Source organism: Solanum lycopersicum, chromosome 2 (assembly GCF_036512215.1).
Source record: "Solanum lycopersicum chromosome 2, SLM_r2.1".
NCBI classification, from domain to species: Eukaryota; Viridiplantae; Streptophyta; class Magnoliopsida; order Solanales; family Solanaceae; genus Solanum; species Solanum lycopersicum.
In genome coordinates, this window is record NC_090801.1 from 47,397,746 (window position 1) to 47,417,753 (window position 20,008).

The window sequence follows — 20,008 nt, forward strand, 5'->3', positions numbered from 1 at the left end:
ATATATATTGGATACATAATTCACTTTTAATACATATTGCAGATTTAACATAATATTACTATATATTGCTATAAATGATAATAAATAAAAAAATATTACTAAAATCAATAATTATTTATTAAAAAGTATCAATTCATGTAATTTTTCCTTAACCCAACATATACTGAGTAAATATTATCGATAGACTCATTACTACACTCAAAATCACAAAAAAACTTTCATTACACTTGATCCAAACCTCTGTACAATTCTTTCTCAAGTCTTATCCAATAGTTTTTAATCAATCTGATGAACATGTGACACTATTACCATAACCCAAACAAAACAAATGATATCATGTGTCTTTGAACTTAATTTTCAACTCTTTTAAAGATATTTTAACGCTGGCATTTACATCAAATATTTTTGCTCTCACCTTTTTTCGAAGGTTGCACTACATTTCACTAGTTTTTTTTTTCTCATTATGACTCTAGCTCATTCCAGCGGTTTCCCATCACCTACTACTTGACATACAATCACGTTTCTCAGCAAATAGTAGAAAATCACAATTTTAGATACTCGCAAGTCATATTTATCATACAAAATTCGTTTAACCAACAATCTTTATTATATAGTTGCATCCCAATCACAATTGATCACAAACTCTTAATATCATCATGTTCTATTAGACCTTATCATCATCATCACGAAATCAATCTTTTCATCAATATGACACATCTAACCTAGTTATACCAATCAAATTCAAAGGACTAATCTAATTTTATACACACTTTTTTTGTAAAATCTTTAATTGTGTTCACCCAAGTATACTCGTTGGGACTTTCTTTATCCATAAGTTTGTAAAATATAAACAATATACTATAAATAATATAGACAAAATATATTGGGAGTAGAATGTATAGATATGTTATTCAAATGTCTTCTTGTCTCTCCTGTATGTATTTCACAATGGTGAATGAACAATTTTATATATAGGTTGAGAAATTATTCCAAAGTCGTCATATTATTTATCATAATAAATAGATACATTTTTGTCCAAAAAGATTCATAAAATCTAGAGAATATACATAGATGAATAGTATAAGTTTAGGGATAAACTCAATGAATAATCCAGTTTGTTTAATGGATTTATATTATTTTAGTCTAATCTTTATACCTCACCTAGTTAAGAAAACAGGTGCAAGGTATTATTCTTTATTTATTATTGTGGAAAAGAAATGGCCAATCAATAAATAAAGGGAAAATTATACATAATAACAAATTATTAATTTATATTAAATGCTATAACCACAGTTTGATTTAATTATAACCCGTAGCGAACTGTTATTATTCGCCTCTCTTCCTGAAATTCTCGCTCGCCACTCTCCCTCTATCATTTGCCAGACTCTCCCCCGCCTCTCTCACTTTATACAAACACAAATGTATAAATTGTGATTTTGTTTGTATAAAGAGAGAAAAAATTGTATATAGACATGCAAATACATATTTCTTCGTCCTATACAGTTATAATTATACAATATAAATCTTTCCCTGCCTAGTTCTCTTTTGACTTTCTCTCTTTCTGGCTTGATACAAACACAAATTAAACAAAATACAATGTATAATTTGTGTTTGTATAAAGCGAGAGAGAGATTTAATATACAAATGTTTTATTTCGATTCAATTGTATACAAATTTAAATTTTATGCAGATGTACAAACACATAAAATTGAATTAAGAGGCTGCCAGAGATTTATACAAATGAGAAACTGCCAACGAATTATACAAATGAAATCTGATGCCCCCAGCGATGCTATTTGTGTTTGTCATGGAGCACATTATGCAAATACAATTATAGCATACAAATATAATTTTTATATTTGCTAAATGTGAAAGTTATAAATACTAAATAAGAAAGAAAATCCAAAATGATACTAGATTTTCAAATAAATGAAGCAAGGGAAATTATACAAATTGTGAGTCAAATTTTCTTATTCGGAATAAACTCAATTAGTAATTATCTAAAATATCCGTTTGATCGATTGGAGATTTTTCATTTTTGACTTGTTTTTCATATTTTAATTTGACATTAAGTGCTTATAAATTATTTTTTAACTTAGGCAAACAATTTATATGTTCTTTTAAAAACTATTTTAATTTTACTTAAAACAAACCAATATAAACAAGAGTTTGGTAGCGGTCCAAGGTGCAATTTATGGATTACATAAACTAATTAATTCGAGTTGATAAAGTCAAGTTATGGCAAGACTTTTAAGCAAGATGAAAACAAATGACTTTCTTCTTTTTTTTTAACAAAAAAAGACTAGATGCAGTCTTGCCATAAATAAATAAAAAATCAATTATAAATGAATAGATGAAACTTACGTCTTTCTTTCGTTGTTCTTCTTTTATTCAATAAATTTAAAATTTAATAAAGTTACAAATTCTTTTATTTTATTTTATTTGTAGATCAATAGGTAGAAGGTCCTTATTTCATTAGATCGAGAAGAACTAAAATCTAAAATTTAAAATTGTTAAAGAGCAATTTGATAGAGATTTAAAAATGTTTAACTTGTTAAAAAAATGAATAACTATAATATATAAATAGTACATAAATAAATCATAAATATATATATACGATTTTCTATTATATAATTATACATCATACCTATGCGATCATATAAAATGTTAAATTTTTAACAACTCATCAAGACTTTAAATAATTTTTTAAATTAGAAATCATTGACTCAGCCTGGTGCCCATCAAAGTGTCAATTGATCAATCTCTATCTCCAAGTGGTTGATCAATTGGAGACGTAAGCTAACTTTTTAATAGAAGATATTTTATTATTTCAACTCCAACTTAAAATATTATTTGAAATCAATAATATAATTAATTATTTTAAGTGAATTTATAACTTTTGCTTGCAAAATTTCAATTTTTTTCTAAGTGGGAATTATGATAAAATACGATCCCGAATATTAATCTTTTATTTTAATTTTTTTTACAATTCAATGTCTAATAATTTTAGTTCTTTTTTCTGACTCCAACCGAATATTTTCATATTTGTTGTTGTCCTCCACGAAAGTACTTTTTTGGAAATATATAAAGCTTTATTAAAAGAACTTGGACCTACACTCCCATACTAGTTTTAATTTTTTTTATTTGAACTTTCTCTATCAAAGAAAAGAAAAAAATTTCTACAAAAACGTGCATATTTGAAAAATAAGAGGGCCAAGAATATCCCTAACCAATCGGAAACGGGTATATACAAAAAAAATAAGAAGGTCAAAAATACCCCTAATCAATTGAAAAAGGCTTTAAAATATTTATTTTCTATCATTTAGTCAAAAAAATATTCTTTTTTTTTTGTTTGTGGTTAAATAATACTTGTCCTTCGATCTTTTAGTCTATAATATATTTAACCTAAATTCAATTAAATTGAGTTTTTTTATTAATTAATTTTTTTCTATTTTTTTATTTATTTATTCATATTCTTAATAGGAAAAATTAGATTATCCCAAAATATTTAAATCTAACTATATTTGAAAGAAAAAATATTTTTTTTTATATCGTTAAAATTTTTAATAATAGAGAGTGAAAAAGGTCAAAATTTAGTTAATTAATACTGTACATATTCTTTTATTATTTAATACAAAGGAAAAAAAAAAGCAAAAATCCATGTTGCCAAACTATTGTGGATTTTGCAGGAATCGAGTTAATGAATATAATTATCATTAAAAGAATTTTAAAAAAATACAATTATCATATGATGCTGAAATAGGGGAGGAAAAAACATTTTCTACAAAGTTTGTTAATAAATTAATTAACATTTTTTTAGACCAAAAAATGAAATGAAGATATTTTTAAATTTTTTTCAATAGATTAAAAGTATTTTTGACCCTTTGTTAGTCCTTTTTCTAGAGTAATGTTTTGACAAGACACCAAAGGAAAATATCCATTGTGCAAAAAGGGCTACTTGATGTAGTAATTGGAGTATGTATTGATGAGTCTTTTGATCTTTGCAAAAGTAGTGGTAGGACATAGTCACTAGCCTTGATTTGTGTAAATGATGAATCTATCCATTAGCAATGTGTCACTATGATATACACCTTTAATGAAAAGGGAGAATTTTTGGCTCTAGAAAAACAAGACTTTAATTGCTATTTAATGGTTTATTCCTTTTCTCAATCCTCACATATGTTGTAAAATCAATTTAAAAAGGTAATACGATATAGGAAAAATTCTTTTCCCAAGAAAATTTGGGCCGTAATTTGATCAGAATGGTAAAAAGACTCATTCACACTATAAATTAGTTTTTCTTAAATATTTTATCCTTTTAACTTAAAAATTAAATATATTCTTGGAAAATTCATTTTTTGGATATTCCATCGTTTTTCAACATATTAAAAATAACTAATTGCATCAATTGTTGAGGATTTCATAATCAATTATGTACTATGGAATCCCTATACCACAAATTCTACCAAAGAGCACATTCATCATTAAGTAGATTAGATGACCCATCTGTAAAAAAGAAAAATATTTTCAAGTATGTTTTAAATATAAGAATTATGACATCAATAGTAAAAAAATATTTTTTGAATTATATTATATTCTTGTTGATTGTATTGTAATAAAAAAAAATCACTTAACTGATATTACAACAGATTATGGCCAAAATATTTGTGTTAATTGAATTTACTTAACACTAATTTATTTTATTCAAACATAATAATTAAAAAATATTTAATATAATTTGAAGGTCATTTTAGTAATAAATATAAGTAATGAATCATAATTTATCAAATCAACATAATATAGAGATAAAACATGTATGATTAATAATATTAATATTTTTTTCTCTTGGAATCGACATATATGAACTATACACATGATTTCTATAATTATCAATATTTATCGAGTCTAATGTATTTTGAATTTTCATTATCTCAACATTTTGCAAATTACATTTAAAAATCATTTAAATATATAGTGTAATTTTATTTAAATATAATTATTAAGAAAATTCCTTAATTGGAAGTCATTTAGTAATAAATATAAGTAATGATTTACAATTCATTAAATCTACGTAATATAGGAGATAAGTCTTGTTTGATCAATACTTAATATATGACTCTCTATAGTTCGACATGTATGAGCTATACGCATGATTTCTATAATTATTGACAATTATCAGGTCTAATGTATTTTGAGTTGTCATTATCCCAATATTTTATAAATTATATTTAAAAATTATTTATTTATACAGATTAATTTTATTAAACTTAACAATTAAACAAATTACATAGTTGGAGGTCAGTTTAGCAACAAGCATAAGTAATGATTCATAATTTATCAAATCGACATAATATATGAGATAAAACTTATATGGTTAATAATATCAATGTATGAATCTCTTTGGTTCGACGCATGTGAGCTATATGCATATTTCTATAAATATTGATATTTATCAAGTGTAATGTGTTTTGAGTTATCCTTGTCTCAATATTTTATAAATTACATTTTAAAATGATTAAATTATATAGTTTAATTTTATTTAAACATAATAATTTTAAAAAATTACTTAATTGGAAATCATTTTAGTAACAAATATAGTGATGATTCACAACTTAATCAAGACAACGTAATATAGGAGGAAATACTTGTATGATTAATACTACCAATGTCCGACTCTCTTTGATTTGACACATATGAATTTTATGCGCAATTTCTATAATTATCTACATTACCAGGTTTAATGTATTTTGAGATGTCCTCGTCTCAATATTTAATTTTTATTTTTACATAATAATTAAAAGAAAACTTAATGTTCTGTTTTTTTCTTCTTTCAAAAAAAAAAATTCTCGATTATTGTGGGATGATTTTATTATTAAAAGTAGCTGTTACAATTGAAGAAAAATATTGTCTCGATGGGACTTTTCATATTCTAAACCTATGAATGAGTGTTCTAATTAAATTGTAATTTTAGGAAATAACAAACACGTTAAAACATTTTCTTTTTATTTAAATTAAAAGGTTAGTGTAATCTTTGTACGTTTCTGGCCAAATTTCGGCCATATTTTTCTGGCTGTTTAGCAAGAATAACAAATAGAGATGGAGTAATAGATTTTCTTATTTCTTTCAGATGTGTACCATACGGTTCTCAATTTCTATATTGAAAATCATTTTCAGCGGTATTTAATTAACGTTAATAATTCAATTAATATTAAATATTATTTTTAAAGATGATTAGCACTCTTTGTAAATGTTCTTAAAATATATAACGATACTAAATCTAATAATAATTAATTAATATTAATTTTTTTAATACTTTTTATTAATATACAAATTTATTGTGGTAAAAATTATTTTTTCATAGTTTTGAGTGATATTATTATCACGATCTAAAATTTAAGTCATGATGACACTTATCCTGGATAAGCCAATTTTTTCAAAAAACAAAAGTTATAAAGATATTTGCAAAAGTAATATTAAGTTGGTTTTTGATTTCTAGAAGTGTTTAATATATATGAAAAATAATTTAAAATAAGTTAGGAAATGTTTAGGGCATCTCCAACCCTACACTCTATTTTACTCTTCAAATATAGAGTTTTCTATTTTTTCAGAGAACCAACTCCAACCCAATTTTCTATTTTACTTACTAAAAAAGAACTTTTTTTCTCGCCTCAGTATTATATTATCATTTCTATTTCCTTTTTGTTTCTTATTTCATATTATAAATCTTTTTTAAAAAAAATTTATGAATTCATCCTATATAATTTCATGAAATATAAATGATTTTTTAAACGACCCAAATCCGGGCCGCGACTGGCACCCACACTTACCCTCCTATGTGAGCGAACCAACCAATCTAACCCTTAACATTTCAACGTATATCAACAGAAAGTAATGCGGATGACTTAACTCATTAATAAAATCAATTCAATAACTATCAATATTCAACATCTATTATTCCCAAAACCTGGAAGTCATCATCACAAGAACATCTACTTTAAACTACTAATTCTAAGAGTTTCTAAGAAGCTAAAAATACATAAGAAGCTAGTCCATGCCGGAAGTTCAAGGCATCAAGACTTGAAGAAGAAGATCCAGTCCAAGCTAGAAGCATTAGCTCACCCTGAATTTCCGATGTAGTAAGACTGGCTTGAATTACTGTTGAGTTGAAGACGATGGCACGTTTGCTGCACTCCACAAATAAACAAGAAGAAAACTTAAAAGTAGGGGTCAGTACAAAACACGGGTACTGAGTAGATATCATCGGCCAACTCAAAATAGAAATCAATATATACCGAGTAATATCATAAAATCAACTATGATACTCAACATGTAGCAACAACAAGCACTATATCATTAACAATTACCGTCAAGTTCACACATGAGGACTCAAGCCCCAATACCATACTCGTTTGGGAATCATGTTCGTTAGATTGAGTATATTAACATCTTTCAAGATTCATTATCTTTAATTCTCTTGTGTCGGTACGTGACACTCCGATCCCTCATATTCATTATTCCTCTTGTGTCGGTACGTGACACTCCGATCCCCTAAATCTACGTGTCGGTTCGTGACACCCGATCCCCTAATTCTACGTGTCGGTTCGTGACACCCGATCCCCTAATTCTACGTGTCGGTTCGTGACACCCGATCCCCTAATTCTACGTGTCGGTTCGTGACACCCGATCCCCTAATTCTACATGTCGGTTCGTGACACCCGATCCCCTAATTCTACGTGTCGGTTCGTGACACCCGATCCCCTAATTCTACGTGTCGGTTCGTGACACCCGATCCCCTAATTCTACGTGTCGGTTCGTGACACCCGATCCCCTAATTCTACGTGTCGGTTCGTGACACCCGATCCCTTAATTCTACGTGCCGGTTCGTGACACCCGATCCACTAATATCATTCTGTAAACCATCAAGCCTTCTCTATACCAAGGCATCATCAATCCCATTACTTTAATTCATCAAGCCTTCTTCTATACCAAGGCATCATCAATCCCATTACTTTAATTCATCAAGCCTTCTTCTATACCAAGGCATCATCATTAATAATGTATATTAAAGTTTCTTTTCAAGATTTGGGATTCAATATTTTCATCATGCTTATTTTATCACAATCACATAATCATATTCATGCAACATACCATTAAGCATATAGTAGGGTTTACAATACTACCAATACATATCAATCACTATTAAGAGTTTACTTATGAAAGCATGAAACACATAACCTACCTCCACCGAAGATTAGAAATCAAGCAAGCAAGTTCCCAAAGCTTTGTTCTTCTTGTCGTTTCTCCTCTTTCCCGTTCGTTTCTCCCTCTCTTTCTGTTCTTTTCTTCTTTTTCTTATTCAACCCTCTTTCTTTTACCCTAATTAGTATATAATTAAGAATAAAAGGTGGCAATAATACCCCGCTAATTAACTTAGGGTTACCTCTTTTAACCCTCAAGAATTTGAGTTATTAATATAAACCCACGAAGTCTATAATTAAGGAAAGAATAGTCCAAAAACGTCCCTTAAAACTTCACCAGAAATCCGACTCTGCCTGGGATTTGCGCAACCTGTGACGGGCCGTCGTGCCTGCGACGGTCCGTCCTGCAGGTCGTCGCAGAGTTCAGAGACCCAAATTTCCACCAAGGGTCTGTGACGGTCCGTCACACCTGTGACGGTCCGTCCTGCCATTCCGTCACAAAGTTCATAGAGTTGATTTTCAGTACCCAATTTCAGATTTTCTAAGTATTTTGGGACGAGACCCCCTCGACGGTCCGTCGTGCCCATGACGTTCCGTCGTGGGGTCCGTCGCTTCTGCCAGTTTTTCCAGAATTGAAGTCTGTTGCTCAAAACGACTAAACGGGTCGTTACAATTTAATATTAAATATATATTATTTCAAAGTTTATGACATTTTTTATTAGCATCTTATCGATGATGTTCATCGAAAGGATATATTCGATGAACTTGAAGATTCATGTCACGACCCAAATCGAGCCGTGAGTGGCACCCACATTTATCCTCCTATGTGAGCGAACCAACCAATCTAAACCCCAACATTTCAAACATAATAAATAGAAAAACAATGCGGAAGACTTAAAATTCATTAACAAAATCAATAATCAACTTCTAAAACTCAAACTTATCATTATCCCCAAAATCTGGAAGTCATCATCACAAGAACATCTATCCTCAAATTACTAAAGCTAAGAGTATCTAAGAAACTAAAACATAAATAATAGCTAGTCTATGTCAAAACTTCAAGGCATCAAGACATGAAGAAGAAGATCCAGTCCAAGCTAGAAGTTTTAGCTCACCCTGAAATCTGGTGTGATGAAGACTGGCTAGAGTTGCGATTGGGTTGAAGACGACGGTACGTTTGCTGCACTCCACAATGAACAAAAAGAGAACATACAAGTAGGGGTCAGTACAAAACACGAGTACTGAGTAGATATCATCGGCCAACTCAAAATAGAAAACAGTATATATCAGATAATATCATAAAATCAACTACAATACTCAACAGGTAGCAACAACAAGTACTATAATCATTAATAAGTACGCCAAGTACACCCATGAGGACGCAAGCCCCCATACCATACTCATTTGGGAAATAGGTTCATTAAATCTGAGTATATTACCATAATTCAAGATTCACTCTCTTTATTCCTCTTGTGTCGGAACGTGACACTCTGATCCCCTAATACTACGTGTCGGTTCGTGACACCCGATCCCCCTAATACTACGTGTCGGTTCGTGACACCCGATCCCCCTAATACTACGTGTCGATTCGTGACACCCGATCCCCCTAATACTACGTGTCGGTTCGTGACACCCGATCCCCCTATTACTACGTGTCGGTTCGTGACACCCGATCCCCCTATTACTACGTGTCGGTTCGTGACACCCGTTCCCCTAACCTCATTCTTTTAGTTTATCAGACCTTCTTTTATACCAAGGCATCATCATTAGCAAGAGGTTTTCAGGATTTAGGATTCAATAGCTTCATCATGCTTATTTCATCACAATTATATCATCACATCATGCAAACACACAATTAAGCATATAGAAGGGTTTTACAATACTACCCAATACATATCATTCGCTATTAAGAGTTTACTATGAAATAGCATAAAAACCATAACCTACTTCCACCGAAGAATTGTGATCAAGCAAGCTAATCCTCAAAATCTTTGCTTTCTTCTTCGTTCCTCTCTCTCTCTCGATCGTTTCTCCCTCTTCTCTCTATTCTTTCTATCTTTCTTATTCAAATCCTTTTTCTTTTACCCTAATTAGCATATAATTAAGTATAAAAGATGACAAAAGTAACCCACTAATTAATTTAAGGTTATCTCCTTTAACCCTCAAGAAATTGGATTATTAATATTCAACCACTAACTTTATAATTATAAGCAGGAATAGTCCAAAACGCCCCTTAAAATATTAAACAGAAATCTGACCCAGTCAGGGTTACGCAGACTATGACGGTCCGTCGTGCCTGCGACGGTCCGTCTGCTGCTTCCATCACAAAGTTCAGAGACTCGATTTATTAAAGAGTCTGTGACGGTCCGTCCTGCCACCTCGTCACGAAGTTCAGAGAGTCGATTTCAGTACCCAAATTTCAGAATTCTAAGTGTTTTGGAACGAGACCCCCTCGACGGTCCGTCGTGCCTATGACGGTCCATGGTGGGATCCGTCGTCTCAGCCAGTTTTTCCAGAAATAAAATTTGCTGCTCAAAACGACTAAACAGGTCGTACAATAGATACAAATTTACCCATCGTTCGTCCTTGAACGATCACAAGAAGAAACAAGGGCGAAAAGGAGTACCTGAATCTGTAAACAGATGTGGGTATCTTTCTTGCATATCAGCCTCCTTCTCCCAAGTGGACTCTTCAACCGGCCGATTCTTCCATTGAACCTTAATGGATGCAATCTCCCTCGACCTCAACTTGTGGACTTCTCTATCTAAAATAGCAATAGACTCCTCCTTATAAGACAAATTCTCATCAAGCAGAACTGAATCCCAACGAATGATGTAGTTTCCATCCCCATGGTACCCTTTAAACATAGACACATGAAATACCAGATGCACTCCTGACAATCCTGGGGGTAAGGCCAATTCATAAGCTACCTCCCCCACGCGCTTCAGAACTTCAAATGGACCAATATACCTTGGGCTTAGCTTACCTCGCTTACCAAACCGCATCACCCCTTTCATGGGCGAATCCTTCAGCAAGACTTGCTCACCCTCCATAAACTCCAAGTCCCTAACCTTTCGATCTGCATATTTTTTTTGTCTACTTTGAGCCGCTAAAAGCTTTTCTTGAATGCATTTCACTTTATCTAACGATTCTCTCAGAAGATCAGTACCCCACGGTCTAACTTCAAATGCATCAAACCACCTAATGGGAGACCTACATCTTCTCCCATACAGTGCCTCAAATGGGGCTATATCAATACTTGAGTGATAGCTATTGTTGTATGAGAACTCTGCTAAGGGTAAGAAGTTATCCCATTGACCACCAAACTCTATCACACATGCACGAAGCATATCCTCCAAAACCTGAATGGTTCGCTCCGACTGGCCATCGGTCTGAGGGTGGAATGCAATACTAAGGTCCAACCTAGTACCTAATTCAGCATGCAATGTTCTCCAAAACTTAGAAGTAAACTGCGTACCTCTATCTGATATGATGGAAAGTGGAACTCCATGCAATCGAACAATTTATGAGATGTAGAGTCTGGCTAACTTCTCTGCATTGTAGGTCACCTTGACCGGAATGAAGTGAGCAGACTTAGTTAATCTGTCCACAATTACCCAAATAGAGTCAAACTTCCCTAATGTCTTTCGAAGACCAACCACGAAGTCCATTGCAATTCTCTCCCACTTCCATTCAGGAATGGCATTCTCTGAAGTGTTCCTCCGGGACTCTGGTGTTCATACTTTACTTGCTGACAATTTGGACATTTGGCAACAAAATCAACAATGTCGCGCTTTATTCTACCCCACCAAAAGTGTTGCTTTAGGTCACGGTACATCTTGGTTGCACCAGGATGTATAGAGTATCCGGAACTATGAGCCTCTGTAAGAATAGTGTGGATCAAATCATCAACACGGGGCACACATACCCTTCCCTTAATTCTCAAAACACCTTCCTCATCCATTATTGCTTCTTTAGCCTTTCCTCGCAACACCATATCTCGAATTCGCTTAGTTTCTCATTATCAAACTGTTTTCCCTTGATCTTGTCAAGAAAAGAAGATCTCGCCTCCACACTGGCCAAAAATCCTCCCTTCTCATTTACTTCTAACCTCATAAAGTCGTTAGCCAGAGTTTGAACCTCTCTAGCCAATGGGCGTCTAGAAACTTGTAAGTGGGCTAAACTACCCATGTTCCCTGCTTTTCTACTTAAGGCGTCTGCCATAACATTATCATTTCATGGGTGATACAAGATGGTAACATCATAATCCTTCAGTAGTTCCATCCATCTCTTCTGTCTCAAATTCAAATCCCTCTGAGTAAAGACATACTGTAGGCTACGATGATCCGCATAGAATTCACACTTGACCCCATATAGATAATGCCTCCATTGCTTTGATGCAAACACTACCACAGCCAACTCCAAATCATGGGTCGGATAATTACGTTTGTGCACCTTTAATTGCCTCGAAGCATAAGCAATTACATTCTTCTCTTGCATTAGTACTGCACCCAAACCCGAATAGGATGCATCACAATAGACAATGAAGTTCTTACCTTCCACTGGCAGGGTAAGGATGGTGTGGTAGTCAACAAAGTCTTGAGCTTCTGAAAGCTTTCTTCACACTCGTCCGACCATACAAATGGAATATTCTGTTTAGTCAAGCTTGTCAATTGGGAAGCAATAGAAGAGAACCCCTTGACAAATCGGCGGTAGTAGCTAGCTAAACCAACAAAGCTCCTTACTTCTGACACATTAGTAGGTCTTACCCAATTCCTCACTGTTTCAATCTTAGATGAATCCACCATCACTCCATCCTTAGAAACTACATGCCCTAAGAAGGACACTGAATCTAGCCAAAACTCACACTTAGAGAATTTGGCATAAAGCTTTCTCTCCCTCAACATTTCCAACACAATTCTCAAGTGCTCCTCATGTTCTTTCTTGCTCTTTGAGTATACCAGTATATCATCAATGAATACAATGACAAAGAAATCCAGATATGGCTTAAAAATCCCATTCATCAAGCTCATGAAAGCAGCAGGGGCATTCGTAAGCCCAAAAGACATTACTAAGAACTCATAATGCCCATACCTGGTCCGAAAAGCAGTCTTGGGCACATCTGCTACCCGTATTTTCAATTGATGATAACCAGATCTCAAGACGATTTTTGAGAAGGTACAAGCGCCTTGTAACTGATCGAACAAATCATCAATGCGAGGAAGAGGATACTTGTTCTTAACCGTTACCTTATTCAGTTGTCTGTAGTCTATGCACATCTGAAAGCTTCCATCCTTCTTCTTCACAAACAAAACAGGAGCACCCCAAGGGGATGCACTTGGTCTAATGAAGCCTTTGCTCAACAACTCTTGAAGTTGGGCCTTTAACTCCCTTAACTCAGCGGGAGCCATTCTATAAGGGGGTATAGAAATGGGGCGAGTACCCGGTTCAAGATCGATGCAGAAGTCAATATCTCTATCCGGTGGCATACCAGGAAGGTCTGCAGGAAACACATCTAAAAACTCGCGGACTATCGAAACCGACTCAATTGAAGGTACTTGGGTGGTATCATCCCTGAGGTGTGCCAAGAAAGCTAAACAACCCTTACTAACCATTCTCTTAGCACGAAGAAAGGAGACGATACGAACCGGATTGGAAGTGTAGTCACCCTCCCACACTAACGGATCTGTCCCAGGCTTGGCTAACGTCACAGTTTTAGCATTACAATCCAAGATTGCAAGATTTGGAGAAAGCCAAGTCATACCCAGAATTACATCGAAGTCAACCATTTCTAAGATAACCAAGTCTACATGAGTATTGCTCCCCACAAAAGTCACAAGACAAGACCTATACACTCTTTCAACTATCACAGACTCACCCACCGGAGTAGAAACACGAATAGGCATGTCAAGCAATTCATAATGTAAATTAAGACCATTAGCAAATGAGGAAGATACATAAGAAAATATGGATCCAGTATCAAACAATACAGAAGCCATGCAATCACAAACCAAAAGATTACCTGTGATGACAACATCAGATGTCTCCGCTTCGGATATCCCAGGGAAAGCATAACAATGGGCCCTATCACCTGTCTGCCCGTTGCCCCTACCATGTTGCGCTGCAGTAGTTCCAGTTTGCCCGTTACCCCGGCCGTTTTGGTGACCACCATCACCTCGGCCACCACGTCCTCCCGAATAATGGCCTCTTCCATGACCACCTCTACCTCTGATTATTGGGGGTCTGTAACTCGGTTTTGGACAATTCCTCCTAATATGTCTAGTCTCTCCACATCCATAACATTCTCTGTATTCAAGCATACAAGTAGGGGTCAGTACAAAACACGAGTACTGAGTAGATATCATCGGCCAACTCAACATAGAAAACAGTATATATCAGATAATATCATAAAATCAACTACAATACTCAACAGGTAGCAACAACAAGTACTATAATCATTAATAAGTACGCCAAGTACACCCATGAGGACGCAAGCCCCCATACCATACTCATTTGGGAAATAGGTTCATTAAATCTGAGTATATTACATTAATTCAAGATTCACTCTCTTTATTCCTCTTGTGTCGGAATGTGACACTCCGATCCCCTAATACTACGTGTCGGTTCGTGACACCCGATCCCCCTAATACTACGTGTCGGTTCGTGACACCCGATCCCCCTATTACTACGTGTCGGTTCGTGACACCCGATCCCCCTATTACTACGTGTCGGTTCGTGACACCCGATCCCCTAACCTCATTCTTTTAGTTTATCAGGCCTTCTTTTATACCAAGGCATCATCATTAGCAAGAGGTTTTCAAGATTTAGGATTCAATAGCTTCATCATGCTTATTTCATCACAATTATATCATCACATCATGCAAACACACAATTAAGCATATAGAAGGGTTTTACAATACTACCCAATACATATCATTCGCTATTAAGAGTTTACTATGAAATAACATAAAAACCATAACCTACCTCCACCGAAGAATTGTGATCAAGCAAGCTAATCCTCAAAATCTTTGCTTTCTTCTTCGTTCCTCTCTCTCTTGATCGTTTCTCCCTCTTCTCTCTATTCTTTCTATCTTTCTTTTTTAAACCCTTTTTCTTTTACCCTAATTAGCATATAATTAAGTATAAAAGATGAAAAAAGTAACCCACTAATTAATTTAAGGTTATCTCCTTTAACCCTCAAGAAATTGGATTATTAATATTCAACCACTAACTTTATAATTATAAGCAGGAATAGTCCAAAACGCCCCTGAAATATTAAACAGAAATCCGACCCAGTCAGGGTTACACTGACTGTGACGGTCTGTCGTGCCTGCGACGGTCCGTCCTGCTGCTTCCGTCACAAAGTTCAGAGACTCGATTTATTAAAGAGTCTGTGACGGCCCGTCATGCCTGTGACGGTCCGTCCTGCCACCTCGTCACGAAGTTCAGAGAGTCGATTTCAGTACCCAAATTTCAGAATTCCAAGTGTTTTGGAACGAGACCCCCTCGATGGTCCGTCGTGCCTATGACGGTCAGTCGTGGGATCCGTCGTCTCAGACAGTTTTTTCAGAAATAAAATCTGCTGCTCAAAACGACTAAACAGGTCGTTACAATTCACAAATGGAATCTTTTATCTAATAACAATTTCATCACTTTTGTATCATTCATAATTCACCTCGCTTATCCAAAATTTGGACAAATTTTTTTATGAAACAGAGAACCTATGAACAAGAAGAAGAAATTTAATTTTTGAATTTTTTGATTTGTTATTTTATAGAATTTTGAATTCTTGACAATAATTTGGAAATGAAATAACGTGATTTATGAGATCTTAATTTGATTTTCAACTTTTTTTCCTTAATTAGTGCAACAAATGAGTACTATGAGATTTAATTTGATTTTTCAGCTTTTATTTTTCTTAATAAGTGCAACAGTATCAACAATAATGTATCCAAATCCTTAATTATATATTTGAAATATCTTTTTAAAAAAAGGACTTAAGTACTTACAAAAATAATAAAGATAGAAGATAATTTAGATTTTACACTATGCTATTTATATAAGTTATATACATATATTAATTAAAGATCATAGCGTAGCTATCCCATAGCGTTTAAACCAATATTTTGGATTTTTTAAATATTGTGGATGAAATTTTTTGATCAAAACCAAAAAAATGATATAATTGGATAAGAGGTTTCCTAGAAAGATATTGTAAATTCACTCTTCTTATTTTTTTAAAAAAAAAATTCCACCACAAACGGATGGGAATCAAAACCAAGGAAATTGGTTCGATTTAATTTTATTCACGTCGTTTACATCCACGTAGAAATTTTTTTTACAAAAAATCTGGTCAACTATTAATTTTTTTTAATGGTGTATATACAAATCAATTTTTGGAGATAGATTTGATTTATAAGTACACCTAATCATATTTAGATTAAAAAAATCATATTATTTTATAATAAAATTTATTAATTTAATTAGATTTCAAACACTTGGATTTGGATTGAATAGTACAATTTGAACAAGTATGGGTGTAGAAATCTCATAACTTAATTAATTCGGATTTTCATACCTATTAGGACTCACTTGTAGGAGAAAAAAAAATCTCATATCAGAATTTTCCAATTTTTAAGGCTCAATATCAAAATTCAAAATAGAAACCTCAATTAACTATTAAGAATAAGAGATTTATATTTATTTTGGAAGCTTTTTTCTTCATGCTAGTATTACATAATTTTCATATTGTCAATATCATAATTTATCATACAGAGAGAATAATCAAATCTCTGACATTTAATAGTCAAAAATAGATAGTTATTTTTAAAAATCTTTTTGATATGTCCCATTTCTAGATAAGATTCATTTGGAAATATAGTTAATCACAATGAATAATAATATTGAAAAGATAATAATATTTATTCATTCCATATTAGTTGATTATTATACTAAATATAGTTATCTCCTATTAGTCGATCAATTTACTATATCAAAAAATTATTAATTAATTATTTGATGCTATATTACCCTTGTAATTTTTTTTAGAGTGTTCATATTTTTTGTAAAATTTCCAATAAATTTAAGCGATAAATAAGTAAAATTATATTTTATTATAATTTTTTAAATACATAAAGAAAAAGTAAAAATGATCAATTTAATATGACACCGTGAATTAATAAGCAGAAAACGTGAGGACCATATGCTTTTAAATTGTGAGAATTGAAATAATCAAGTAGATTTTTTTAAATTACTAATGGCAATAAATGGAGATACGTTTTCTTTGCAACTGTAATTTACAATTATTTGATGTTACAAAATTTACGGTCAGTTAATCTAATCCGTGAATTAAATACAATTTTAGTCAAATAAGATAGAGGCGGACGTATGAGGAAGCAACGCAAGATTTTAGGAATTAATTATAGTAACTTGTAAATATTTCTCCTTATTTTGTATCTAAATTATCAAGGATAATTACATAAATATATTCAATAAAAAAATAAAATAAAATTAGTATTTTTTTTTTGTATCTATATAATAACATTAACAAAGACATAAATCATAGCACAAAAAAATGGATGAGCTAAAGCCAACGCCACCAAATTCAACTCCTCTTACTCCAATTACCTTCTTGGAGAGAGCTGCTATTATCTATGGCGATTGCCCTTCCATTGTGTACAACCATTCTACTTACAATTGGTCTCAAACCCATTCTCGTTGCTTAAAAGTTGCTTCATCCATTGTATCTTTGGGTATTCAAAGAAATCATGTTGTTTCTGTTGTTGCCCCCAATATTCCTGCCATGTATGAGCTTCACTTTGCTGTTCCCATGGCGGGTGCTGTACTCAACACCATCAATCTCCGTCTTGATGCACGGACTATCTCTGTACTCCTTCGTCACAGCGAATCTAAACTCATCTTCGTTGATTGTCAATCCAAATCCCTAATTCTCCAAGTTCTTTCGTTATTTCCACCTGAATCTCCCCGTCCGGTTCTCGTTCTAATCGAGGACGACGAATTCCCAATTCAAAAAACTGATGAATTTGCCAGTACTTATGAGGAATTGGTTGAAAGAGGGAATTCGTGTTTTCATTGGATTCGTCCGAGAAGTGAATTTGATCCGATTGCGATGAATTACACTTCTGGAACTACTTCCGCTCCGAAAGGTGTGGTTCATAGCCATAGGGGTATTTTCGTTGTTTCGTTGGATTCGTTGCTTGAATGGTCCGTTCCGAAACAACCGGTTTATTTGTGGACGCTTCCGATGTTTCATGCAAACGGATGGAGTTACCCATGGGGAATGGCTGCTGTGGGTGGAACTAATATCTGTTTGAGAAAATTCGACGCCGGAATCATTTACAACTCCATCAACAGACACAACGTTACTCATATCTGCGCTGCTCCAGTGGTACTCAACATGTTGTCGAATTCCCCTGAAAGTAAGCCATTGAATCACCCTGTTTATATAATGACAGCAGGATCCCCACCTCCTGCTGCCGTCCTGTTTCGAACGGAGTCTCTTGGGTTCGTAGTCCATCATGGTTATGGGTTAACAGAAACCGGTGGATTAGTAGTCTCATGTACATGGAAAAATCATTGGAATAAGTTTCCAGCTAATGAAAGAGCAAGGTTGAAATCAAGACAAGGGGTTAGGACCGTAGGGATGGCGGAAGTGGACGTGGTGGATCCAGAATCAGGAGTCAGTGTTCAACGGGACGGATCAACCTTGGGAGAAATTGTTCTCAAGGGTGCATGTGTGATGTTAGGTTACTTTAAAGACCCAGAAGGAACGTTGAAATGCATGAGAAACGGTTGGTTTTACACAGGGGATGTGGCAGTTATGCACAGTGATGGATATCTAGAAATAAAAGACAGATCAAAGGACGTGATCATAAGTGGTGGAGAGAATTTGAGCAGTGTAGAAGTAGAATCAGTGTTGTATACACATCCATCGATTAACGAAGCAGCAGTCGTTGCACGACCTGATGAATTCTGGGGTGAAACACCCTGTGCATTTGTTAGTCTGAATGGAAAACATAAAATGATTAGTGAAAAGGACATTATTGAGTATTGTAGAGCCAAATTGCCACATTATATGGTACCAAAGACAGTCATAATTAAACAAGATCTGCCAAAGACATCAACAGGGAAAATCCAGAAGTTTGTGCTTAGAGACATTGCTAAAAGTATGGGTAAAAGCAATAGCAAGAAGATGAGCAGAATGTAGAGATGAGTTAACTAAGCCTGGATGAGAGAGGTTCAAACAAATATGTGCCTTGTTTTTTTGTTTGTTTTTAGTAGTTTGTGTTTGTGGGGTCAAACAAGGGAAAAAAACACACAAGAAAATGAATGTGACAAATTGCGTATGGTTGTTAAATTGCTAGTTCAGTTTCGTAATGGTTTAAATAATTGATTTTATGCATCTTGTTGGATTTTTTTTTTTTTTGTCATTTTTGTATATTTTCTATGAGTTTTGGGCTTACTCTTTCTTATACTACTTACTAATAGAAAATGTGCCGGCTGTAATTTTCACAACTTGTTTCAGTTTGTGTTTGGAATTTTGCATCTTTAAATTTACTCAAAAGTCTTTCAAAGAAATACAAATTGAATCGGTTTCAGCATGTAAGTAAATTAAAGAAACTTGATGAATTTAGAAGATAACTATGAATTAATTTTAGTTAGAGGAGAAAGAGGACTCAACTTTCCTTTGCTATATTTTAACATAATAATAATTATATTCGAAAGATACTTTATTAATTACTTAATTAAGTTATTATATTTATCTTAAAAATTATTTTATTCCTACTTTT

The 20,008-nt window shown here is 33.4% G+C and overlaps 1 protein-coding gene across 1 annotated transcript; it reads left to right on the forward strand.

The window, feature by feature from the left end:
* The first annotated feature begins 17,600 nt into the window (after positions 1–17,600).
* On the forward strand, positions 17,601–19,620 carry LOC101263772 (2-methylpropanoate--CoA ligase CCL4). Its single transcript, XM_004231584.5, has one exon. It carries the CDS (start codon positions 17,773–17,775, stop codon positions 19,423–19,425), a length of 1,653 nt encoding a protein of 550 aa, XP_004231632.2. The 5' UTR covers positions 17,601–17,772; the 3' UTR covers positions 19,426–19,620.
* The last annotated feature ends 388 nt before the right edge of the window (positions 19,621–20,008 follow it).